Raw genomic sequence first — 26,227 nt, 5'->3', positions numbered from 1 at the left:
TACACTAGACAGATGCAGCTCATCCTTGATTATGTGAGCTGCATTTCCAGAGCATGTCAAAATATCCTGACCAGCGCTAAGGTGGAAAACAAGTTTCCTATCGCCCCTTAATGGAGCCCGTCAAAGTGGGAAATTCTCATAGGCGTGCATATGCATAAAAGTGAACCCGTTCAATTTGGCACAGGAGAGGCTGGTTTGGGTTTAATGAATTCAGGCCTTTCTTTGGAGAAGACAACAAACTGTGAGAGGTGTATGTATCTGTGATGGTGTTATAATTGTGTTTCACAGGTTATGGGAGGACGGCTGGAAACAGCGTTACTATAAAACCAAATTTGATGTGGATGCGACGGACGATGAGTTTCGTAAGAAAGTGGTGAAGTCTTACGTGGAGGGCCTGTGCTGGGTGCTCAGGTACTACTATCAGGTAAGTCACTGGTACACACCTGAAGCTGAAGGTTTATAGCCTTTAAAGTTGACCAGTTATTACAACTATTTTTCATTATTTCTTCCATTAATTGGATATTCCACTTCATGCTCCCCTTCAAACAATGTGCATATTGATGCTTAGAACTGCACGATTAATCGTAAAAAGATTGCGATCTCACTTCAAACACCCATGCGATATCATTTTATTAATGACAAGGATTTGCCGTGGCTATTAAACCTTTGACAAAATCATACTGGAACATTCAAATCTTTGTTCGTGCTGAGCCAGAGAGAGCAGTTTTGAACCACCCAGTAGTTATTTGTGTTAAAAATATTCAAATTATCACAGAAGGACTGAGATAAGTTTAAAGTTAGGATATAAACACTGATGTCTACAATAGCGATCAAAATAGAGCAAACCACCTTTTGAAACCAAGTTGGCATTTCAAATAACTGTTGTATCAATTACATCTTAGGCCACTAGGTGGCAACTAAAAAAATTATTTTTCATTGAATCATTCACTCAAAAGATTTGTTCAAAAACACTGATTTTACGGAGCCCCGAACATGACATGCAGGAAAAAAAATAGTAGGCTAAATCGTGCGCACGATTTACTATTTCGTTCCCTCGATTTATAAATCATGCATGATTTATAAATCAAGTGAACGAAATAGTAAATCGTTTTAATTTTAAAAAAATTTAAAAAAAAAAAAATTTCTGGCATGTCATGTGTGGTGCTCCGTATGATTCATCCAGTAACTAATATTTATTGAGTCATTGAATTCATTCAAATTAATTAAACATTTTCCAGCAATTAGAGTCCAGCAATTATGTTGTCAGAACCTTTAGTAAATTACATTCTGTTTTGTTCTATATTCAGAATCGTGGGAGAATAGTGGTCTCTATTTGAAACCAAAAAATCGTGATTCTCATTTTATCCAGAATCGTGCAGCTCCATTACACCTAGGCCCTGTTTACACCTGGTATTAAAATCGGATCGATCGAAACACAAGTGGACGATGCTAAATACAGTTGTAAACGGGGTGCAAAACATTTTGAGCTTTTCGACTACCTCCGGAAGTGGTCGTAAGTGGACAACGCATTTGACCGGATTACTTTTGTATTGTAAACACTCACGTGATCGAATGTGTTCGAACAGCCACAAAAGACCACCTGCTATCCGCCTACTGACCGAATGTCTAAACATTATTGGAAGCCCGCTAGCCAGACGGAATGTAAACTTTGTCGGCTGAAGACCCAAGTTTGGTTTGAAGATTAAAAACGTACCAAGCACAATGTTCTCTCATCATTCCTGATTTCTTCACAATTTTCTACAAATGGCTACAATATTTTTTTTTTATTTTTTTTTTTTTTTTTTTTAAGGTCAGTTTGGCATGTTATAGAGCAAATAAACAAATAAATTTGCTTAAAGGGGAAAAAAATCATTTACCAGTATCGGAACCAGCCAATTAGCTTAAAAAAAATAAAAAAAATCTGAATCAGCAATGAAAAATGATTGGTGCATCACTTATTTCCTACCTTTTAGTCTTTTCTCCTTTTCACTTACGAGTCAGAAATTAACAGTTTCCACATTCTGTTTTAAAGTAGATCCAGGAAATGTTGCAGAATATCCTCTGCTTCATCTGTTTGTTCATCAGATCTAGGATCAAACAGCTTTGCGCTGTGTTTGCGCTGCTCTTTGAGCCAGTTTTAATGCAGGGTCTTGATCTTTTAGCTTTAAATTCAGTCATTAGAGCTCCGTTCTCTCCAGTAGATCTCCGGTTGATTAGAGTTCTGTGTGCAGGGATTTGTCCACAGTAATTGGAGCTTTATATATATATATGCGCGGCCTGCACTTGCTCCATGTGCTCGGCGGATGAGAGCCATCCCACGGGAACCGCTGAACAGATTCGTTATGGAGTCTCGCTGCTGTGTGAGATGCGTTTGCTCCCTTCTGCCACATATTCGCTGATTTGCGCGCACACACGGAGACACACAAACGCTGCCAAATGGTAGATGTTCAGGGGCAGATCTCAACATGGCTTTTATTTACCCCCATTAGGGTGTCTATTTTTTCATTTGAGGGGTCACGAGTATAATTTCTATTGCACGGATTTCCTTGCACCTTTTTGCTTTTTGCCACTTGACAAAATGTCAGTTTAAATAGGGAAAATTAATAGATTGGTTGACTCTATAAATCAGGAAGCTGCCTCTGCCGTTACTGGAGCGCCAAAGAGATTGTCAGATGTTCTTACTCAAAAATCCGAAGCATCTGTAATATTGTTTTAAAATGTGAAAATTGTTAGTGATTTGTTTTGATGTGATCTATTTTGTGTGTGTGTGTGTGTGTGTATGTATGTATATATATATATAGTATATATGTATATGTATATGTATATATGTATATATGTATATGTATATGTATATATGTATATGTATATATGTGTATATGTATATATGTATATGTATATATGTATATATATATGTATATATGTATATATATATATGTATATATATGTATATATATATATATATATATATATATATATATATATATATATATACACAGTGGGTACAGAAAGTATTCAGACCCCCTTAAATTTTTCACTCTGTTATATTGTAGCCATTTGCTAAAATCATTTAAGTTCATTTTTTTTCCTCATTAATGTACACACAGCACCCCATATTGACAGAAAAACACAGAATTGTTGACATTTTTGCAGATTTATTAAAAAAGAAAAACTGAAATATCACATGGTCCTAAGTATTCAGACCCTTTGCTGTGACACTCATATATTTAACTCAGGTGCTGTCCATTTCTTCTGATCATCCTTGAGATGGTTCTACACCTTCATTTGAGTCCAGCTGTGTTTGATTATACTGATTGGACTTGATTAGGAAAGCCACACACCTGTCTATATAAGACCTTACAGCTCACAGTGCATGTCAGAGCAAATGAGAATCATGAGGTCAAAGGAACTGCCTGAAGAGCTCAGAGACAGAATTGTGGCAAGGCACAGATCTGGCCAAGGTTACAAAAAAATTTCTGCTGCACTTAAGGTTCCTAAGAGCACAGTGACCTCCATAATCCTTAAATGGAAGACGTTTGGGACGACCAGAACCCTTCCTAGAGCTGGCCGTCCGGCCAAACTGAGCTATCGGGGGAGAAGAGCCTTGGTGAGAGAGGTAAAGAAGAACCCAAAGATCACTGTGGCTGAGCTCCAGAGATGCAGTCGGGAGATGGGAGAAAGTTGTAGAAAGTCAACCATCACTGCAGCCCTCCACCACTTGGGGCTTTATGGCAGAGTGGCCTGACGGAAGCCTCTCCTCAGTGCAAGACACATGAAAAAACACCTGAAGGACTCCAAGATGGTGAGAAATAAGATTCTCTGGTCTGATGAGACCAAGATAGAACTTTTTGGCCTTAATTCTAAGCGGTATGTGTGGAGAAAACCAGGCACTGCTCATCACCTGTCCAATACAGTCCCAACAGTGAAGCATGGTGGTGGCAGCATCATGCTGTGGGGGTGTTTTTCAGCTGCAGGGACAGGACGACTGGTTGCAATCGAGGGAAAGGTGAATGCGGCCAAGTACAGGGATATCCTGGACGAAAACCTTCTCCAGAGTGCTCAGGACCTCAGACTGGGACGAAGGTTTACCTTCCAACAAGACAATGACCCTAAGCACACAGCTAAAATAACGAAGGAGTGGCTTCACAACAACTCCGTGACTGTTCTTGAATGGCCCAGCCAGAGCCCTGACTTAAACCCAATTGAGCATCTCTGGAGAGACCTAAAAATGGCTGTCCACCAACGTTTACCATCCAACCTGACAGAACTGGAGAGGATCTGCAAGGAGGAATGGCAGAGGATCCCCAAATCCAGGTGTGAAAAACTTGTTGCATCTTTCCCAAAAAGACTCATGGCTGTATTAGATCAAAAGGGTGCTTCTACTAAATACTGAGCAAAGGGTCTGAATACTTAGGACCACGTGATATTTCAGTTTTTCTTTTTTAATAAATCTGCAAAAATGTCAACAATTCTGTGTTTTTCTGTCAATATGGGGTGCTGTGTGTACATTGAGGAAAAAAATGAACATAAATGATTTTAGCAAATGGCTGCAATATAACAAAGAGTGAAAAATTTAAGGGGGTCTGAATACTTTCCGTACCCACTGTATAATATATATATATATGTATATATATGTATATATAATGTATATGTGTGTATGTTCTTAATATTTTAAAGGAAGATATTTAAAGTTGGACTTATCTGCATATACTGTATAATGTACAGTGGCAAGAAAAAGTATGTGAACCACTTGCAGAATCTGTGAAAATGGTAATAATTTTAACAAACTAAGGGAGATTATAGAAAAATTTTTTAGTACTGTCCTGAGTAAGAGATTTTACATAAAAGATGTTTACATATAATCCACAAGACAAACAAATAGCTGAATTTATTCAAATAACCCCATTCATAAGTATGTGAACCATTGATTCTTAATACTGTGTGTGGTTACCTGGATGATCTACGACTGTTTTTTTTTGTTTTGTGATGGTTGTTCATGAGTCCCTTGTTTGTTCTGAGCAGTTAAACTGAGCTCTGTTCTTCAGAAAAAATCTCCAGGTCCTGCAGATTCTTCAGTTTTCCAGCATTTTTTGCATATTTGAACCCTTTACAGCAGTGACCAAATGATTTTGAGATTCGTCTTTTCACACTGAGGACAACTGAGGGACTCAAACACAACTATTAAAAAAGGTTCAAACATTCACTGATGCTCCAGAAAAAAACATGATGCATTAATAGATGGGGGGTGAAAACATTTAGAATTTGAAGATCAAGGTAAATTGTATTTAATTTGTCTTCCAGGAAACATGCAAGTATTTTCTGTTGCTTCTGAAGGGCAGTACTACATGAAAAACAATGATATTCAAGCAAAATAAGAGAAATTTGGACCTCTTCATCCTGTTCAAAAGTTTTCACCCCCCGACTCTTAATGCATCGTGTTTCCTTCTGAAGCATCAGTGAATGTTTGAACCTTTTTTAATAGTTGTGTTTGAGTCCCTCAGTTGTCCTCAGTGTGATAAAATGGATCTGAAAATCATTCAGTCACTGCTGGAAAGGGTTCAAATATGCAAAAGATGGTGGAAAACTGAAGAATCTGCAGGACCTGGAGATTTTTTTTTCTGAAGAACAGAGCTCAGTTTAACTGCTCAGGACAAACAAGAGACTCGTGAACAACCATCACACAACAAAAAAACAGTCGTAGATCATCCAGGTAACCACACACAGTATTAAGAATCAAGGGTTCACAAACTTTTGAACTGGGTCATTTTAATAAATTCAGCTATTTTTTTGTCTTATGGATTATATGTAAACATCTTTTATGTAAAATATCTTACTCAGGACAGTACTAAATAAAAAATAACATGCATTATGTATAATCTCTCTTATTTTGTTAAAATTTTGCACATTTTCACAGATTCTGCAAGGGGTTCACAAACTTTTTCTTGCCACTGTATATACTTTATAGCAAATCTCAACTGCTTGATTTGATCTCATCACAAAATGTAAACTACATTAACATTCAGCTCTAATCTATTAAATGTGACTAAGGCACAAAGATATTAAGCTATTATAAGCATTAACATCATTTTCTATAGAGCTGCTTTTGAAACCGATTTGTGAAAAGCGCTATACAACTAAAATTAAGTTGATGATAAACAATATTTACCTACACATGTTATTTACAGAATGTAAAATGCCACACATGAACTTCATAAACCGCTTTGAGTGACTCAAATGAATCCTTGAATCTTTAGAACAGATTCATTGTAATGCACCATTTGAAAGAACTGATTTTCAGAAATTAATTGACTGTAAACCTCAGTAGAAAAAATGCAGGAGTCTGACACTGACACTTGTCCCTCTTTACTTTAATGCATTTTTCTGGTTGGATTTGGATCAGTTTTTGGGGGGGTTGTATATTTTAAAAGTGTATCTGCTTTTAAAAAAATAATAATAATTGTAAATGTTTAAGAGTATGCTAGCATGACCTGAAAAGTTATAGACATGGACTAAATCCACAGATTTTGGTGTTTTCATGAGTGTGTGTGTCTTTTGTTGAAGCCCTTTTGGCTTTCTCTTAAACTGTCTGGTCTAAATGCTCTCTGGAGTGTTAATTGAGCTGTAAATTTGATGGTGTATCAAGGTCTCCCATTGAAAGTGTCAGTGTGACGGGCTAATGGAAGAGGACGTAAAAATGACTTGGATTGAAGGTCTTTCAAAATCGAGGATTTCTGTTTGAAGTAACTGAAGATGTATTTAACTTGTCTTTGTGTGGTATGACAGTCTCTAAGTGTTTTTTTTTTTTGTGTGTGTGTGACAGGGCTGCGCATCCTGGAAGTGGTATTTTCCCTTTCATTATGCTCCGTTTGCCTCCGACTTCAAAGACATCAAGGGCATGTTCAGTGATTTCGAGAAAGGGACCAAACCGGTAATTTGAAACTCATTGCATTGGGACACAAACTCTGTTATGCGTGATTTGTTTTGACTCAGTGTTGCAATGTTGTTCCTGATGTGTTGACTTGATTTACTCGATGTCATAATAATTCTTCATCTGCAGTTCAAACCTTTGGAGCAGCTCATGAGTGTATTTCCTGCTGCCAGTGGAAACTTCCTGCCGACGACATGGAGAGCCCTGATGACGGACCCAGTGAGTGGGAGATTTACCTCTGACTTCTTATACATGAAACTGCATTCACAATGCATTAAACAATCACAATGCTTAGGAAAAAGTTTCACTCAAATTGCTTTTAAATTTCACAAATAATTTAAAAGAAATGGCAAGTAACACATTATATTAAACATTAAATTTTGAAGTAGAAAGACTGAAATGGTATTTTCTTGTTAAACGTACTCCAGTCATTTTTTGCAGTGAATTTTCAAGTGAAACTGTATTTGATTTTGTCTGTTGGGAATTTGTTTTTAAGAGGCATTGATAAGCAGATTTATTCAAATGTACTCAAACATATTTATTTATTTATTTAAAGGGGACCTAGTATCTTTAAATGCAAATGAGCTGCTGCTCCCCACCCCCCTTTCCAGAAGAGGACGGAGCCTGTACAGCTCGTGCCTCGGATACTCATCCAAAACCAAACAGATATTTTGTTCGTTTTTGGCAATCATCTCTATCGCGACCATGCTCACGTGACATTGCAGTTCTTCGTCACCGTGAAAGTTTATAATCTGCATGTGTTTTAAAGCCACATCAGTCTAAACTTCTGATACATGGTTTTCTGTGCGCACGCATCTAAAGCATGCACACAGAAAGCTAGCTGTCAGACGGCGCGTCCTGTGAGTATTAAACTCTCTATCACGTCTTATTGTGCTTAAACTGTAAAAGACACAATATTATGTCAAAAACACAAGTTCTCGAACACAATCGGTTATGTTTGTGAACGTAAACAGCAGGGAAAGAAATTGCATTTGTATATTAGATCTGTGTATTAAAATGAAAGCAGCATAATATACAGTACCTACTGCTGTATGTATGCTGTTAATATGAATCAAACAACAAAAGAAAAACAGAATCACTCACTGCTTTTGATTGAATAACTTTAGTAGCTTTAATAAGTATCTCTTAAATTATTAATAAAATTATTTTATTATGTTTTGATGCCTAGTCCTCCGTAGTCATGCAAAGTAACAGCAGGGACATTTGAGAGTGTAAATGGCATTAATTTCAAAAATGTTCCTTCTCTTTGTTAACTGTCTTCATCTGTCTTTAACAGGAATCCTCAATCATTGATTTCTACCCCGATGACTTTGCCATTGATTTGAATGGGAAGAAGTACGCCTGGCAGGGTCAGCGCTTCGCTTTGAGCTTCACAGTCTGAACAGTAACAACGAGTGCTGTGTTGTTTTCAGTCATTGTGATTTTTGCTCTTCTCCTCGCGACAGGTGTTGCTTTGTTACCGTTTGTGGACGAGCGGAGGTTACGGGCAGCTTTAGCAGAGGTCTACTCTGATTTGACCCCAGATGAGGGTAAGGCATATACCTTCATAGCCAATAAACAGTATATTACTGAATGTCTAAATGAAGTCAAGCAGAAATTTAAAATAATTTTTTGCTTTGAAGTGGTGTTGTAATCTGACTCTACCGTCTGATGGTTGTTTTCAGTGAGAAGGAACAGTCTGGGAAGTGATGTCATGTTTGTTGGGAAGTCCCACCCCCTCTGTGATTTCATCCTGGAACTCTACCGTGCAGAATCTCATGAGGTACTGGTCTTCCTGTAACCTTAACCCAAACTAATCATCTAGCCATAATTTAAAGTTTTTGATCAGTTAATCATGATTTTGGCTGCCAATGATTGTGATAAAATGAGGTAAAATGAAAATGTTCTCATTTTGTGTAGTATCATTAATCCAGCATGCTGATTTTCTTTAGTTGTGTGCTATTACCCCTCCCTAAAAGCACCAACAAATAAACAAACTATAATATATGAATGATAATGGTAACACTTTACAGTAAGGTTCCATTTGTTAACATTAATTAACATTAATAATGAGCAATACCTTTATTACAGTATTTTTTTCATCATTGTTAATTAATGGGAAAAAAAGCTGTTCATTGTTAGTTCACGTTTGTCCATTAAATAAACAGATAAATGTTGATTTAAATAATGTATTAATTAATTTTAATTAACACTAAGATTAATAAATTATTATTAGTACATCTTAACTAAATGTTACACATATTATAAAATGTGTGACTGCAGAAGAGAAATATTTTTATTTATTTTGTTTATTTAATAATGGTTTTATTTTTTTGTTTTATTGTTTTTCAGTTTATTTCAAGGAAATCCACTTTTTAAATAGGTTCAATAAAAGCATGAAATAGGTAATTTTTAAGTTATCATGATCTCAGTATTGACCAAAATAATTGCGATTATGATTTTTGCCATTATAGAACATCCCTATATTAAAAGCAATCAATCTTGACCAAAATCTTTAGTGTGAATGATCCTTAATTTGTTCTCTCAGTCTGTAATTTCCAATCCTCTCTCTTCAAGGGCACTGAGATCCCTGCAGAGTTTTGCCATGGAATCCAAGGTACATTAAATCTAGATGAAGACCCTATTCTACCAGATAAGTAAGGAGTCAACACATTTATCTTTTGTTTCTTGATGCTTTTTGTGGGCAACGTCTGTTGAGACACTTGAGACTAAAGCTTTGCAAATCCTGTGAAACATTATTTTTGTTTTCCTCAGACCAGTGGAGTCGCCCATCCCAACGCTGAGAGATATCCGCAGTAGCTGCGCTATTGGGTAAGAGTTTGTTTTACGAATCAACCAATTATCCGCTAATGTGCATCAAATATCGTCTGATTCATAGGCCTGAACAATATTGATTTATTGCTAATCGATTGCATCTTTCAACCCTTCCTTTTCAGTTGCTATTTTGATTTGGTTTATTAGCTCATGTAACAAATCTGATATTTTTAAGCCGTTGGCTACTCAAGAACTCGTATTTGTGTCCTCCTAGAGACAGACATGACCATCTCAAAGAAGCATGGTTGTAGAATTGTAGTGTCAGGCATTGAAACATTGACCTTGTCCTGCCGATATTTACTGGTTCCTCTAGAGGTCAGACACAGCATGAAACCCACAGACGTTAAACAAAAACTTTATATGAAGCTCCTTCAAACTCTGGACCGATGCCGTTCATCTGAATGGCTCTGGAATGAGATATATCCACTTAAACTTTGTACTTAAATACTGATTGTTTCTGGTTGACAGAATCAAATTCAAGGATCCGCAGTTTGGTGATGGTTTTGTGTTCAAGGCTGTTGTCCTATCAGGAGCAAAGTAAGTGCTGCACTATTCAATGAAAATGCATAAATATCAAGACCTATTGAATATCCACACAAAATGGATGGGCTTTTCAATGATGCATTGATGTTTGAATATTTTATATTTATGTATTACAATTTCTCGCTCCAGGATCCCTAACAAGGTTCTGAAACCAGGTGACTGGGAACAGGGTAACCGCGGCCCATGGAGACCTCAATTGGGATTTAACCCAAACCGGCAACAAGCCCATCTGGACCAGTCGGGTTTTAGAAAGCTCAAGTAGGTCTCGAAAATCCCACAGAATACATCAGTTTATTTGGTTGAATTCTTGCATTTAATGTTTTTAAGTGGTGTTGTGTAAAAAGAAACCAAATTAGTGCAATAGTTTGTATAAAATGGGCTAATTAAACATCTGGCGAATTCAGACTTCATTGACGAGAGATGAATTATGCATGATGTTTAGGGGAGATGTATGCACAAAAAAGCCCACCAAAGACTTAATTTCTTAATGAAAGCTGTTTTTGGATTTGATTGGATGGCGCACACAGGTGTTCTTGGACTTCAAAAAATGTTACATTTTTTAAACCCTCTATTTTTCAATGCTTGTTTCTTTGTCAGAATATTTGGCATTTAAGGGATAGTTAAACATTTTAGATCAGGAGTTATCAATCTTTTCCCAACCAAAGCAGTATATTTAAGTTTTGGTAGTTTTGTTAGGTGCTTTAGTCCAGAAGACCCCCTCAGCCAACTTGGGGACAACCAACTAACTATGGACATTTAGTTACTATTTTAATACTTTTTGAAAAATTTAATATTAAATTATATTCAATTTTGAAATCCTTACAGTATCCTCCAGAGGCTAAAAACTCTGAGTATCAACATATAAAAACTTCCAACTTATGTTAATTTTTCCTCTTCTCTCTTCAGTCACCATGTGGGCAGAAGTCAAGGGGCGGGCCATTTTGGCCACGGCCCTCCTCTCGAGGGTCAGCATAGGGGCGGTCAGTACAGCAGTGCCCCGCCCCCCAGAAGCTATCACCAAGGAAACTACCGTCCACCGCAGAGAGACCATTACCCTCAAAGCCAGTGTGAGTTTAAACTTTCCTAGAGTAAAATCATCTTTTAAGATAATTGAAAAATTAGCACAAATTAGAAAATATTTAAGCTTTGGGATCATCATAGCAGCATGAGCATACAGTTCCCTCTTTTTGCACACGTTTTTGTTTTCCACACACAACCAAGATCATTTAGTAGTCAAATTTAACTTAATATGATACGCAATTCCTCATACTATGATATAAGGCTTTTTCATACAGTCCACTTTTGTTTCAATGGTCCAGAAACAGGCTTTTGTGTCTGAGCAGCATTTAATACAGTAGTTTGGTGACACCAGGGGACAGGAGTCGCTCTTGATGTGTACAGTGACCTGTGCTCGTGAGCAGCTCCTGTGCTGCTCTCCTCCGCCGTCACTTTGATGTGCCAATTTGCAAGCTGATGAATAATCGCATCTGTGGGCGAATGGAAGCCGCCCTGCTGCCACTTGATGCAAATAGAGGTTCGGGGGTTTTTGCTGATCACTGCTGCTCTTCAGTGGCCTGCGGACTCCAGCCCTGATGCAAAACCCTTCAGTTAAACATACTGCACACTAACCGTCCTGTATGCCATTCATGTTTCTATGGATAAAGCTGGGTCCACGCTGTACAATTTGGCCGTCTGAGACGAATGTTGAGAATCTTAATTGATTCATCTGATCCTAGGCCAAAATCTGAAGTCTTTCATCGTTAGTTTGACTTGTTCACCGACAGCTGATTAATGACCATTGCAATCAAATTTTACCTCCGACAAAATTCTGCCGGTGTCAGAAAATTTAACACAGTCCTGCAGTGTGGCTTCTCCTACGACAACCGTCAAATCAGAAACCAATGGGAGTGCCGAACCTGATGACGCAATTAGTGAGACAAAAACAAACCATCACTTGCTCAACACACATCGTTTTTGCTTGCTAGCCACCATTTCTATCCCACATGTAATGCAGCTCAGTCACCGAGCATGTCACAGATTTATGATGTAAAACTCCAGACGAGTCTTCTTTCCTGCATCTGTTTAATGCGTCTTGACTGCCGTACAGTCTGACATGAATGGCAACTGAGATCCCACAGTGTGACATGAGGATCATGTTCGTACAGTCTGACAACTGGACTTTTATAAATCATACAGTGTGCACCTGACTAGTAAAGATTCAGGATTTTTGCCTGCATCTTCTGTTTACACAGTTAAGAGAGAAAACGTGTAACAGTGTATTGGATCCGTGCACCTAATAAACCTGAATAATGATAAATTATAAATGATAATCAAACAAGGAGTCTCACTCGCTGATCTTGACTGAATAACTTAAGTGGCTTTAAAAAAGATTCATCTATATTTAATGTGTACAGTAAGACTATGCAGTGTTATCTTACATTTGATTCTTTTTTTTTTTTTTTTTTTTTTTGTAGGTTACTTTTTTGAAAACCACCATTAGTACACCTTCCTGAAAAACTTAACTTTAATTTGTAATTTTGTTCTCTTGTGTTTTGTTTGTAATTATTTTCTTTGTTCTTATTCTATTGCTTACTGTCTTGTGTAATTATTCTGAGGACTTTTTCTTACATTAGTTAACCTATATTAGCCGAAGTATCGATAAGGACGTGTGTCCACCAAAGCGTTTTTCCTGCTTCTAGCTTATTTTTCCATTTGTTTTCACTGGGAGTGCCGCGTTTTTAAAATACCAGGAGTGTAATGAGGTGCTGAGCGTCTATTTCACACTGAAGCTCTAAGCACTTGGCTTTTTTTTTTTTTTTTTTTTTTTTAAACTGGTTGCCGAGAGTTGAAGAAGGTTCAACTTTTGGTAAAACGCTGCGCTCATCACTGTCACTTTGTAGCCAGCCGTCCAATCACAGTGGAGGAGGGGTGGGACAAACACAACACCGACCAACCGCCACTTTCTGCTTGTACAACGTCAACAGATGACAACAAGCATAATAACCGAACAAAATAATTTAAAACAAGAGCCAGAGCAAATTCTTTACATTGTATCAACCTTTTTATATATATATATATATATATATATATATATATATATATATATATATATATATAAAAAGGTTGATACAATGTAAAGTTTTTGCTCTGGCAAATTAATAATCAATAATTGTGATTTCAGTATTGACCAAAAATAATCGTGATTATATTTGCCATAATTGAGCAGCCATACAACTTCAATATGTTGTCCACGAGTCATGTATACAGTTATAATGCTTTTTGTGTGTGTTCTTGGAGCTAAAACAGCCATAGACTCTTTTCACTTTCATTGAATAGAGCAGCATGAGCATTTCCCCAAACATTTCCTTTTGTGTTCCACCTAAAAATGAGACTTTTCTGCAATTTAACAGTTTCATCATTCTGGTAGTTGCATTGCTGGTGCTTTTGTTTCTCTAGTGAAGTGTGTCTGTCTGCCAGAGCGCAAATCCTCGTTAACTTTTCCCAGCTCGCTGTCCTTCTCCCTCTCCCTCCTGCGGTGTCGGTTCAATGCGGAGTTCCCGAGACGCGCTGAAGGCTTTTGTTAACCCTAATCAAAACAGCTGGTGCTAAAGGACCAACTAGTGTATTACAGTCCTGTGGTCTTCATTCTATGGATATTGATAAGCTGTATTGTAGAGGTTCATTACAGGCTCATTACAGAGATCAGGGTCCATCTGTGTGTACGTCTGCGCTCTGGGACGATGTAATCCCTGTGTTAAGTTAATGAGAACACCGTTTACTGTTGTGTTTTTAATGCGTAATCCTATTTGGGCTTTGTGTCAACTGGCTTTAACTTCCCAACATTCAGTATGTGGACTGCAGTCGGTGTTTATTGAGAGCAGGATGAATTGGCTGTAATTTCGTCTTTCGTTTGACTGGTTGTGAGATGAGCTGGGATGAATTAGTGCTTGATAATGGAGGTGTAAGTGGGTGGTCTGGCTTTTCTCTCTCTCTCTGGTCATTAGATCTCACACTGGATTTTTGGAGGTGTTTATTGGCTGCCAAATTAAATGTCTAGGACATCTGACAGCATCTGTTGCATGCTGTTGATCACCACAGAAAATTTGGTCTCGTCCTGCTTTTTATAGTAATGCTTATACAATAGACGTCAATGGGGCAAGACATTGCAGCTGAAAATGCAAAGGTATAGCCACAAGGCAATATTATGGTCATTTAAGACTTATGTCATTTATAAATGTTTGGTAACATTCTCTGTGAAGTTATATCCAACTTAAGCGACCAATTTAAGCACTTATACTGTGTTTTTCAGATATGTCAGTGAAATACCTTGCATTTATGCATTTAAAGGGATAGTTCACCCAAAACTGAAAATTATCCCATGATTTACGCACCCTTAAGCCATCCTAAGTGTATGACTATCTTCTTTCAGATGAACACAATCGGAGTTATATCCTTGCAGCTTTATAATGGTAGTGAATGGCAATCCTGATTTTGAGATCCAAAAAAGTGCATCCATCCATCATAAAAGTAATCCATACAAATCCAGGGGGGTTAATAAAGTTTACTTGCTCAAATGATGATTTATGCAACTTAAACATATACCTGCTTTTTAAGTTTCATTTAAGTTTTGTTTTAGCACTGGTCATTAACACCTCAGATTTGAAAAAGACCTCCAGAAAAGGCTGTGGGAGTGTAGATGGTGGGAAGAGGGGAGACAACAACCAATAAAACATAGATCTACAACATGCTCATTATACAGACAAATAGGGCTGGGCGATACAGCTAAAAAAATTATCACGATATAATGTTTCATATTGATCGGTATCGATAATTATTGAAAATTTTAGTAGGAAAAAAATGTTTGAATTTAACCAATGCATTTTTAATTAAGGCAAACAACAAATAATTTTTAAAACAAAGCTAAATAAAATGGAAACACATCTTTCTTATATTTTATATGAAGATTAAATAAATAAGTGTTAAACTTAGAGCTGCACAATTCTGGATAAATTGAGAATTTTTTTTTTGTTGTTGTTGTTGGTTTCAAACCGAGATCACAATTCTGAATGTCAACTAAACGAAATAATTTACTAGAGGTTCTGACAAAATATTAATTGCTGCCGTCTATTTTAAAATTTTAAATATATTTGAATTATTTAAATAAAAATAAAAAAATCTGTTTGGATGTATATCCATAAATACTCTTGTTTCATTACTGGATGAATCAGTGTATTTGAAAGAATCTGTTGAATGAATGATTCAACGTCAATTACATTTTTTTTTTTAACAGTCACTTATCACCACCTGGTGGTGAAACAATGTAATCGATAAAGGCGTAATTTTCAGCGCGTTCAAGTTTCTTTCAAAAGCTGATTTGCTCTTTTGATCGATAACATAGACAGTGTTTTTATCTGAACAGTAAACTTATCTCAGTACTTCTGTGATAATTTGAATATTTGTAACACAGAAATAAAGATACTGTGTGGTTGAAAGCACTGTTTGTGCAGCTGTTAATAAAGACAAACTTTGAAGTAGATCAACTGTAAGACATAAGGAAACCATGAAACTGCCACTGACGAGCTGATATGTCCTTTTTTATTCACAATCTCCTCGTCGCCGGCAGGTACAGCACTCATTTTCATGTGTTTGTGTGTTCTGATCTCACGTGGCGATTGCGCACCTGAAATCCACAGCAGCTTGTTTGCGTGTCACTCGTAGCGCATCTGTTTGATCCAGCAGGGATGGAGCGAGCTTGAGAGTTGTTCACGCAACCGAACTTCATGTCTGTTTACATTTTAATGCATTTAAGTGAAACTATTTCAAGAGTTATATCGAACATTTTTTTCTATCGTTATCGAATAAGAAGTACCGTCGATAAATATCGATACCGTTTTATCGCCCAGGCCTACAGACAAATGAATATTAAAATATGAGCAGAGAAAAAAAACAACAAATCTAGTTGGGGGCACCTTGATGTATTTTAAAAAATTATAACCCTATGACAACAAACTCAAAAAAACCTAATCATTAGAGACCACTAACAACTATCATGAACAATTCAAATATGTTTTGATGAATTATTCTTGGAAAAACGGCATTATAACTTTGAGCTATTGGTAAAAAGTGAGGAAGAAAAGGTCTATTATTTTATGTTTACTAGCACTACAATCTCTGAACAAATGACATCAGTTTAACACAAATAACAAACGCATAGTTAGTTTTTGTCTATTCTTCTTTGACTTTTTGGTCTACATCATTGTCTTGTGAGTCTCAGAATAATTCATGTCGTCATGTTTGTGATCAGGTGTACCTCTTTATCAGTGTTTTTATTTGCACATATACATTTGAAGGAGACTTGATGAAATATGTGCGCATACACTGTGTTAGTTCTTGTTTGGAGCACATATGTCCATAACTTTAAAAACACGCTTGCTCCAGTCCGGATATGAACTGTGATGCATTTTACAAGTGTTGTTAAACTCTTGGTAGTCAAACTCCAGCTCTGACAGCATCGTGGGGAAAATGCAAACAACACTTTTGTGTTACTCTAGTGAGGAAACACACAACACATGTATCTGAATGCGAAGCTGAACGAACAGCACTGAAACAGTCTTTTGTGACATTTGAATTCTCAGCTGCAATGCAATCTCATGCATAATACAGCGCAGTGATTGGATTATAAGCAGGGCTTGACATTAACACCCGCCAAACCTCAAAATGCGGGTTTCAGCAGTGGCGTGTAACGCAGTCACTCCTACTAGCCACTTTGGTGGGTTGAATTTTATATATAATATATACATTTTTCAACTGTAGTCTTTTAAAAAGGCATCTGAAATAAACTAAGTGCAATGTAGTGTTGTCAAAAATATCTATTTTATTTCTTTCTGATCTCGAGTTGAGACACAAACCCGCCTCCCCTCACTCACTTGTTTCAATTGCTCCGCATGAATATTGTTGGTGTTACAGGGCTTGAATTTCGGTGTGGGATTGCGCGTATTGTGCATAATTTTACTCATTCCCACAGATTTTGTGCTTGCATCCAAAGTGTGCGCACACAAAGCTGCCTCTCAGTACAATATTGAGTTATTTTTCGCTGCTTATTGCGCTTAAACGGTCAAATACACACAAAATGACAAAATGCCGGTCTTGCGAGTATTTATGTAAACACAGTCAGTTGTTTTAAGTGAATGTAAACAGTTGAGAAAGAAAACGCATGTGTAACAGTATAATGGATCTGTGCGTCAGGTCTTAAAGTGACAGCAGCCTAATATACCTGCTGCCAAATTAGGAGATAATATTAAAAATATCTGTGTGGCAGTTTTTCCCCATGGTATCGATGTCAAAATTGTGGCCAGTGAAAACCACTAGCCACTGACTGGTGAGCAAAAAAAAGTTCGTCAAGCCCTGATTATAAGAGTTCATCCTCATGAATACATGCGGAGACTAGCTCAGAAACTGATGACGTAGACACATGCTCTCCAGCCATGGCAGCCAATCAAGGCTTTTTAAACCGGAAGAACCAAATATCTCTGAAAAATAAAATAAAAAACATCTCAAATGTTTTGGGTTTTGCCACATCCACAGACTTTCTTTGTAAGTACATTACTATAAATGCAGTTGTTTTTATCGTTGTTTTCTGTGCTAAATCTCTTTGCATCGACACCTAGGTCATTATTTTTAAAGCCGTAAAATCCTGTTGGCTTCCAAACGGGGAATTATTTTTTTCTTTCTGTCTTTGCTCCACCTTCAAGCCTACATTTGTAAATGACAGCTTTTTCTTTTGGGCTGAAGTTCTTGTCTTTGTCCCTCTCTCTTATACACACACACACACACACACACACACACACACACATACACATACACACACACTCATCTCTGCTCCTGCCCCTATAAAACAAACAGCTCGGAGCCCCGCAGCTGGTGATCGCCTTGGCAACGGCGGATCAGGAAAGGAGCTGCTTGCTACTTTTTTTAAAGTCTGTCTTTGTGAAGGACCTGCAGCGCTGGAACTAGAGCACTTGAGCTCGCCGCAGCGCCGGCTGATGAATGCTTATTTCATTTAGCACGGGAAGAAATGCAAATGTGCCACTTTTGACGTCCCCCACCCCCCAACACTAAATCTTGTTCATATTACTGAACAACATGATTCACTTCATCTCTGAAACTGTTTCCCCTGAAGTTAGAAGCTGATACAAATTAGGTTAATTAATTCTATTTAATTCATTTATTTGTTCACTCTAGCTTGGTTTGTGGTGGTGGTAGTTTTGGTTTGTTTGTTTTTTTCCTTCCTGAAAATGCTGCTTGATGTCAGTGGATTTGATCAATTTCATTTTAATAAAAATATCCCATTCAAAAGTGCTTTTATGTAGCATTTGAAATATTATCTTGTTTACCCAGTTGTGGCACCTCTTCAGAAAATCATTGTAGTTTTAGATTCAAGGTTCCACATTAAAGCAGATAAATTGAATTGAAACTAGATTTATTATGTTGTGAGTGGTGCTTGCCCATCCAAAACTTGATACAAGTATGCTAGGGTTTTATGGGTGCATACCAGGGTGTTCCTAAGGAGTTTTAGTGCCGCTATGTTGTTTCTAAGGTGTTGTAGTTGGTTGCCAGGATGTTCCTAAGGTATTTTGAGTGCTTCTAAGTGGTTTCTATGGTATGCTAGTGGTTGCTAGGGTGTTATCAAGTTGTGTCAGTGGTTGTTAGTGCTGCAATGTGATAGCTATGATATATTAGCGGTTGCTAGGGTGTTAATAAGGTGTTTCAGTGGTTGTTAGTAAAGCCTTAGAAACCACTATAAAACTGTGCTAAGTAAAATAAGCATTCACTAACAACCATGGTAACGCCTTAGGAACCACTATAAAACTGTGCTAAATAAAATTCATTCACTAAGGTGTTTTAGTGGTTGTTAGTGCTGCTATGATAGCTATGGTATTTTAGTGGTTGCTAGGGCCTTACTAAGGTGTTTTAGTGGTTGTTAGTGCTGCTATGTGATAGCTATGGTATTTTAGTGGTTGCTAGGGCGTAACTAAGGTGTTTCAGTGGTTAGTGCTGCTATGTGATAGCTATGGTATTTTAGTGGTTGCTAGGGCGTTACTAGGGTGTTTCAGTGGTTGTTGGTAAATTCTTAGCCTATTTTATTTAGCAGAGTTTTATAGTGGTTTCTAAAACATTACTAAGGTGTTTCAGTGGTTGTTAGTGCTGCTATGTGATAGCTATGGTATTTTAGTGGTTGCTAGGGCGTAACTAAGGTGTTTCAGTGGTTAGTGCTGCTATGTGATAGCTATGGTATTTTAGTGGTTGCTAGGGCGTTACTAGGGTGTTTCAGTGGTTGTTGGTAAATTCTTAGCCTATTTTATTTAGCAGAGTTTTATAGTGGTTTCTAAGGCATTACTAAGGTGTTTCAGTGGTGTTAGTGCTGCTATGTTATAGCTATGGTATTTTAGTGGTTGCTATGGTGTAACTAAGGTGTTTCAGTGGTTGTTAGTGAATGCTTTTCATTTAGAACAGTTTTATAATGGTTACTAGGGTGTTGCTAAGGTGTTTTTGTTATGCATTTGCTGAGGTATTCTATTGGTTGCTTGCTACGGTGTACTAGGTGGTTGCCAGGGTGTTCCTTAAACTTAATATTTAATAGATCTGCGCAAACATTAACAATAAAACTGTTCGTTGTTTGTTATATTGACCGAGGTGAATAAATACTGTAAAAAAAAAATAAAAAAAAAATGCATTGCTCATTGCTAGTTAATGCATTAATGTTAACTAATGGGACCTTTTGTAAAGTATTACTGCGTTTTGTTTTTTTTGTTGTTTTTCAGTGAGGGTTTTTTTTGTTTGTTTTTTGTTTTGGGTTTTTTTTGCATTACTGTGCAGATGCTAAGGTATTCGATTGGTTGTTAGGGTGTTCCATGTGGTTGCCAGGGTGTATCTAAGGTGCTATGTGGTTGCTAAGGTATTTTTGTGGTTGCTATGGGGATCTATAGGCTGTGTCCCAAATATCTGGGATGAAAATTGTCTGACCATTTGGAAAAACTAAAATTACACCAAGACGCATGATTTGAGGAATGCTTCATGTCTGGATCGCAGATGTACATGAACACGTGTCCTGTACTGGGACTGCTTTAGAAAACACCACTAATACAACTCTGATCACCTGTTTTCATCTTCACAGATTCCAGACAGCCTCCAGCGAGCACCACAACGCATAACAGGTAAGATGTTTTCTCTTTACTCACGGCCACATATATTCAGTCCCGAAGGTTATTGCAAGGTGTTCCCACAATGCACCTGTGACAGTCTGCATTATACATCTCTTCATGCATACAAGAATCCGAAACAACCAAATAGACTCCAGTTACCTTTTCCCTCCCTTCCTGTGTAGGATACGAGTTATTGATGTTCTTCCTGGGGGGGCCGGATTGGAATTAGTTTCTCTGCGCGCTAAACAAATGTTCTCGTAAAGAGGTTTGCAGGGCTTAATGAGGCAGCACTAATGCGGTTGCAGTTCACTGTCTCTTGTGCGCAGGGGCCGCACAGAGCCGCCATTGATTCTGGCTCCAGACCACTTCAGGGACTAATCAGCTTCTTTTGGTACAACTTTTTAGGCCCGGCAGCCCATTGTGGCCCTGTGTCACCTTAGGTCAGTAGTTATTAGAGCAGAGTTTTCTTTAACCGTCCAGGACGGAGCCGAATGAACCTGGAGGAGGGATTATGGATTCCTCAGGAAGATTGTGACCTGCGTCAGTAATGAGGGATGCTGGTCTGTCCCGATCGCTGCTTTAGAGACCGATAGATGTTTGGGAGGCGTGGGTAGGTGAGCTGGTTTTGTGGTCGAGCGCTGGTTACTGCTGTGTTATTCGTAGCGTTCAGGAGACTTTAGTTTTGATGCGGAGGAGTGAAGTGGAAATCAAAGAATGAGCTGGACTTTGCATTTCAAAATGCCTTGAGCGCCTTTATTTGTACTGCTTGAGCTTTTTGTAGTTTCAGATGATACAATGAAAGATTAGGTTTTTCTGATGTCTAAAACAGAAAATATGAGTGAATGTTAAAAATGTGATTATCCGAGCCTTAAAAAAAAAATTGGAAATATCTATACTATAATTGAACTAGTACACTATCTTTCAATATTTGGAGACTTTCTAAGTCTCTTCTGCTCACCAAGACTGCATTTATTTGATCAAAAATACAGTAAAAAATTAATTTTGTGAAATATGATTTAAAAGAACAGTTTTCTGTTTGGATATGTTAAAATGTAATTTATTCCTGTGATCAAAGCTGAATTTTCAGCATCATTACTCCAGTCTTCAGTGTCACATGATCCTTCAGAAATCATTCTAATATGATGATTTGCTGCTCAAGAAACATTTCTGATTATTATCAATGTTGAAAACAGTAGAGCAGCTTCATATTTTGTGGAAATGATACATTTTATTTTTCAGGATTCTTTGACTTAATAGAAAGTTCAAAAGAACAACATTTATTTGAAGTTTTTTTTTGTCAAATTTAGTGCTGTCAAATGATTAAATAATTAAGTTTGTTTAAATTAGGAATGCACCAATATGAAATTTTTGGCCGATAACCGATAATTCTTTATATTTGAAAGCGATAACCAATATATGTTGGCCGATAAATCTAAATCCAAATTTTTATGTAATTTGAGAGCCTGATTACAAAAACAAAAGTTTCACTATTAAAAGCCATGTCCCAAGCACACAATTATAATGTTTTCATTATAATTTTATGTAGCTTATATGACAGACTTGCCCTGCTCATGTTGCACTTAACTGTATTTTCATTTTCAAGTCATTTTCAATCATATTTCAAGCAATTCAAAACAATCATAGTGAACCGTGCACATCTGAAGTGTTTCAGCTGAAGGAAATAATCCATTATTTATCAGCTTTAATATATCGGCCAAATTTTCTTATTGGGCCGATAACGATAACATTAAAAATGAACATATATCGGCCGATACAAATATGGTGGCCGATATATCGTGCATCCCTAGTTTAAATATGTGTTTTGTGTATAGTTATGTATACAAAAATTCAGACGCTTTTTATATTTTTGATATATTTTTACTAGTGGGTGCACTATAGTTCATTTATGTAAGTGAGGAGAGCAAAATAAAGTAAACTGTGACATATATATATATATATATATATATATATATATATATATATATATATATATATATATATATATATATATATATATATATATATATATTTACTGTCACTTTTAATCAATTTCATGCATCCTTGATGAATAAAAGTATTTCTTTCACAAAAAACAAACATGCTTTTGAACAGTAGAGTACCTTTATTAATAGCTTAATACCTGTATTAATTTATCAGGGTGTTTTTTGTTGTTGTTGTTGTTGTTTTAATTACTCCTTCAGGTTGTAGTTTTTATTTTATTTTCATTTTTTCTGTGAGAGTGTTTGATGGGCCCATTGTTTGTTTGTTCTCCACAGGTTCCAGGATGGCAATTGGGATCAGTCCATGCAGTCTCAGGGCGCTGCGTACCAGCAGAACCAGCAGAGAGGACGAGGAGGAGGAGGAGGAGGCTGGAGAGGTGGACAACAACGGCAGGTCTGCACAACAACTGATCACTTGATAATAAAACCTCATACGTTGGTCTCGGTGCTCATGGAAACCTCTGCTTGTCTTTCAGGGGTATAATTCTGGACGGGGTAATGCGTTTCCTCAACCACCAAACCGCTACACCTGGAACTGAACTCTGTCTTATATGAGGGGAAAAAAGCTTCTTGTTTTCTATTCCAAGCAAACATTGTCTTTTTTGGGCTGTTGATTTGTAAAGGTTTTCTTGTTTTTTCTTATTTTACTGACAAAATGTTCTTATGTACTGATTTTTAAGAATATGCCTGTAAAACTTCTGAAATACACATAAGAGACAAGACTGCTGAGTTTGATCTGTTTTGTGTGTGTGTGTGTGTGTGTTTTGTTAGGCATTCATTAGATTCTCAGATTTTAATAGTTTATTTTAATGTAGATCTATTTATAAACTCCTAATTCAGCAGAGTCAATTTTCATAGAGCATTTTAATCTTTAAATTAATATTCATAGCTCATCTCTTGGCAGTTATAGATGCAGATGGACATTTTGAGAGTGTTTAAATTGAATTAATGGATTAAACATGAATAAAACAGAGTCGAATGGAATATATGACAATGACGAGTAAATCTGCTCCTGTTTTAATAGAAGCTGCACTTTGTTTTAATTTTTGCCCTGTTAGATAATTATTTCTTTTGAATCAAGAAAAATCAGATTTGATTGAGCAACGCAAAACACAAAGGTGAATATACACGTTTAATTTTAAAAACTGTTTTAATAATACTAATTTGGGTAATGTTTGTTTCTTAAATGTTTATTAAAGTGAACGGTAAAAAAATCTTGCTGTAGATTGAAATTATTTTGATGTCGCGGGGAAAATACGAATTCGTGTTGATGTATTAAAAATGTGTATTTTAAATCTAAATTTCGTATTTCCGCAGTTATATTTAGTGTAATCATTGAGATTTCATTGGTCTAATTTATAACAAATGTTATTAGTTTTTCAAAACTAGTATTTTAAATAAAAATAATGCGGATAATTCTCTTGATTTGCTTCAACTTCTTGAGGAACAAAAAAAAAAAGGTTTTACACTTCAAGTAGTTTCTTTCATATTTGCAGCACTCATATTTATTGTTTTCCTTTTAAACTTACAAAAGACTTCAAGAAAGCATTCTTTGTCCAGTGTTAGATATTTACACAAAACATTTCTTCATCTACAGCTTGTATTTTACAAAGCAACAAAAACGATGTCGGATTAATGGCATCACACTAAACTAGTCTTCACACACACGCGCGCGCACTCCTCATCCGCGTGAAGCTTTTCATTCAATAATGATTTAAAGTTACAATCCATACAATTCACATGATGAGGGTCCTGCATCAGACGAGTGCCGTTTAAAAATTATTTTTAAAAAAAGGTCTGTGGAAATTCACATATTGATCCGTTTCTCTGGTGATTGGTGGGTGAAATGTCACCATGTTCTGCCGTACAGCAGGTTGGAGCTCACCATGCTGCTCGTGTACTCGATGAGCGCGGCGTCAGTCTGAGAGAGGCTGTTCATCAGAGGAGGACTGGGCGACATTTCCTCCAGATCCTCGGCTGAAGCTAAAGTCTCACTGCCCATCACGTTCTGCACCTGCTGATGGACGGGCGTCGGCGTGCTGGACCCGTTCTGACAAGGTTTACCGTCCTTAACGAGCACTGGCACTGCCACGCGCCTCGGCGACTGTTGCGCACACAGGTTTCCGGTGTCCGGCTGCTGGGACGCTTTATCTTTCGCCTGGCGCTTCATTTTATATCTGTGATTCTGGAACCAGATCTTGACCTGGGTCGGGGTCAGGTGAATCATGCTGGCCAAATGTTCCCTCTCCGGTGCCGAGAGATACTTCTGCTGCTTAAACCGCCGCTCCAGCTCGTACACCTGCGCTTGAGAAAAGAGCACGCGCCGTTTCCTCCGCGGCGCCGCGTGTAAAGTCACCATAGATTTACTTGCATCCATGCCCGGTAATGTTCCCATGTTCATGCCCGCTGAGGGACCCATAAACCTGGAGACTTGAGAGAACAAGCAGATTAATATTAGTATTGACGCGTAGTCAACTCATAAAAGCCAATTTTAATTAAATATAAAATTTAAAATAAATAATTACATTCTATAGCATATATAGGCCTAGCATTTTTAAAATTATTTAGAGTGTTTTACGGAAGTACAAAACGTCCACATATGTAGGCCTATTATAAATAATAAGTCGAAAGAGTGGGAATAAAAATAAGAATTAAACAAATAAAGAGATTTAAAAGTGCAAAGCCGAAAAGAGAAAGGAATTAAAGGAAATTCTATCTGTATTTCTATCTATCTACATTGAAAAAATGCTGTAGGATTTACTTATTTTTACTCAGAAATGGCTCTAAATTTCACAAATAATTAGAAAGAAACGGCTAGAATTAAACGTGAAATTTTGAAAACTGAAATATTATTTTCTTGTAAAACGTAGCCTACTCTAATAGCCTCATTTTTTATTTACAACTATCTATCTATCTTTGTTTATTTCATGGTTTCTGCATGCAATGCATTATATATAACTTGAATAAAATGCATGCAAGACAAATTCCATAAGCCTTATTAATGTGACAGCTTGACAGAATGTAAACAAATAATGTTATTTTCTCTCTCTCTCTTTGAGAATTAAAGAGGTGCTAATTCTAAACGGCAAAAACCTTAAAAACATGCCAGTTTTTGATTGATATTTCTCAGTTAAGATATACATAATGAATTATCCTTTTCATCTAACTCACTTGTCGGGTATCTCGGCTCCGGGTTCGAGCCGTACCAAGCCGTCGCCGTCGCGCCGTTCCTCATGCTCTCCTGGTAGGACGGAAGGTCTCCCATGGCGCCGATAGTCCCGTTGCAGTATCCTCCCATGGCGCTGTGCGAGAACTGAGAGTGCGGCATGTGGTAGGTGTTATGGCTCATGCTGTGCTGCTGCAGGTTCGCCTGAGACACCTGAGTCTGTCTGTACAGAGGAGACGCCAGGCTCGCGCTGCTCTCCATAGCTGCAAACTTCTTGAAGGTCTCCTCGATCGGGCTCAAAATATCGCTCACTGAGAAAGGAGTTGAATGTTTGGGGCTAAAGGACATGGTTCAGCCCGCGAGCGAGTTTGCTGAAGCTGCCACAAGCCCGTGGATGTGCGCGCGACCGCCAGACGCCAAGTGTCCTCCGTGCGTACCGCGTTCACTGAGGTCCGAGTGTGCGCCCTGGAGAAAGAGGCGAGTCCTGGACGCTCTTATTTCTGCCTTATTCCCGTCAGACTGCTGGTTTACGACAAACGCGAGGGGCGGAGCAACG

General features: G+C 37.4%; 2 protein-coding genes across 3 annotated transcripts in view; one reads left to right on the top strand and one right to left on the bottom strand.

The window, feature by feature from the left end:
- The window catches only part of xrn2 (5'-3' exoribonuclease 2), a 32,250-nt gene extending 9,023 nt beyond the window's left edge, over positions 1-23,227 (top strand). Inside the window, exons 18-31 of one of the 2 annotated variants that reach the window (XM_051874761.1) lie at positions 289-424; positions 6,818-6,925; positions 7,055-7,144; positions 8,223-8,295; positions 8,392-8,475; positions 8,611-8,708; positions 9,503-9,582; positions 9,701-9,757; positions 10,229-10,297; positions 10,433-10,561; positions 11,210-11,370; positions 20,478-20,517; positions 22,782-22,899; positions 22,982-23,227. In XM_051874761.1, coding sequence (XP_051730721.1) covers positions 289-424; positions 6,818-6,925; positions 7,055-7,144; positions 8,223-8,295; positions 8,392-8,475; positions 8,611-8,708; positions 9,503-9,582; positions 9,701-9,757; positions 10,229-10,297; positions 10,433-10,561; positions 11,210-11,370; positions 20,478-20,517; positions 22,782-22,899; positions 22,982-23,044 — 1,306 coding nt within the window. In that variant the 3' untranslated portion in view covers positions 23,045-23,227. Of the gene's footprint in view, positions 1-288; positions 425-6,817; positions 6,926-7,054; positions 7,145-8,222; positions 8,296-8,391; positions 8,476-8,610; positions 8,709-9,502; positions 9,583-9,700; positions 9,758-10,228; positions 10,298-10,432; positions 10,562-11,209; positions 11,371-20,477; positions 20,518-22,781; positions 22,900-22,981 lie in introns of those variants that run through there. The other variant, XR_007926787.1, reaches the window with a different exon arrangement.
- Positions 23,228-23,514: 287 nt separating this feature from the next.
- nkx2.4b (NK2 homeobox 4b) lies at positions 23,515-26,223 on the bottom strand. Its single transcript, XM_051874762.1, has 2 exons — positions 25,677-26,223; positions 23,515-24,935 (listed from the first exon to the last, which is right to left on the bottom strand). Exons 1-2 carry the CDS (start codon positions 26,017-26,019, stop codon positions 24,355-24,357), a joined length of 924 nt encoding a protein of 307 aa, XP_051730722.1. The 5' UTR covers positions 26,020-26,223; the 3' UTR covers positions 23,515-24,354.
- Between the last annotated feature and the right edge of the window lie 4 nt (positions 26,224-26,227).

Source organism: Ctenopharyngodon idella, chromosome 20, assembly GCF_019924925.1.
Source record: "Ctenopharyngodon idella isolate HZGC_01 chromosome 20, HZGC01, whole genome shotgun sequence".
Classification (NCBI taxonomy): Eukaryota; Metazoa; Chordata; class Actinopteri; order Cypriniformes; family Xenocyprididae; genus Ctenopharyngodon; species Ctenopharyngodon idella.
The sequence above is the reverse complement of the archived record's forward strand: the minus strand, read 5'-3'. Positions and strand labels throughout refer to the sequence as shown.

Excerpts from the sequence above, each read along its gene's own strand:
- nkx2.4b (XM_051874762.1), bottom strand. The coding sequence starts at position 26,019 with ATGTCCTTTAGCCCCAAACATTCAACTCCTTTCTCAGTGAGCGATATT. Across the intron at positions 24,936-25,676 it reads GGAGCCGAGATACCCGACAA|TCTCCAGGTTTATGGGTCCC; the intron begins GTGAGTTAGATG and ends TGTTCTCTCAAG.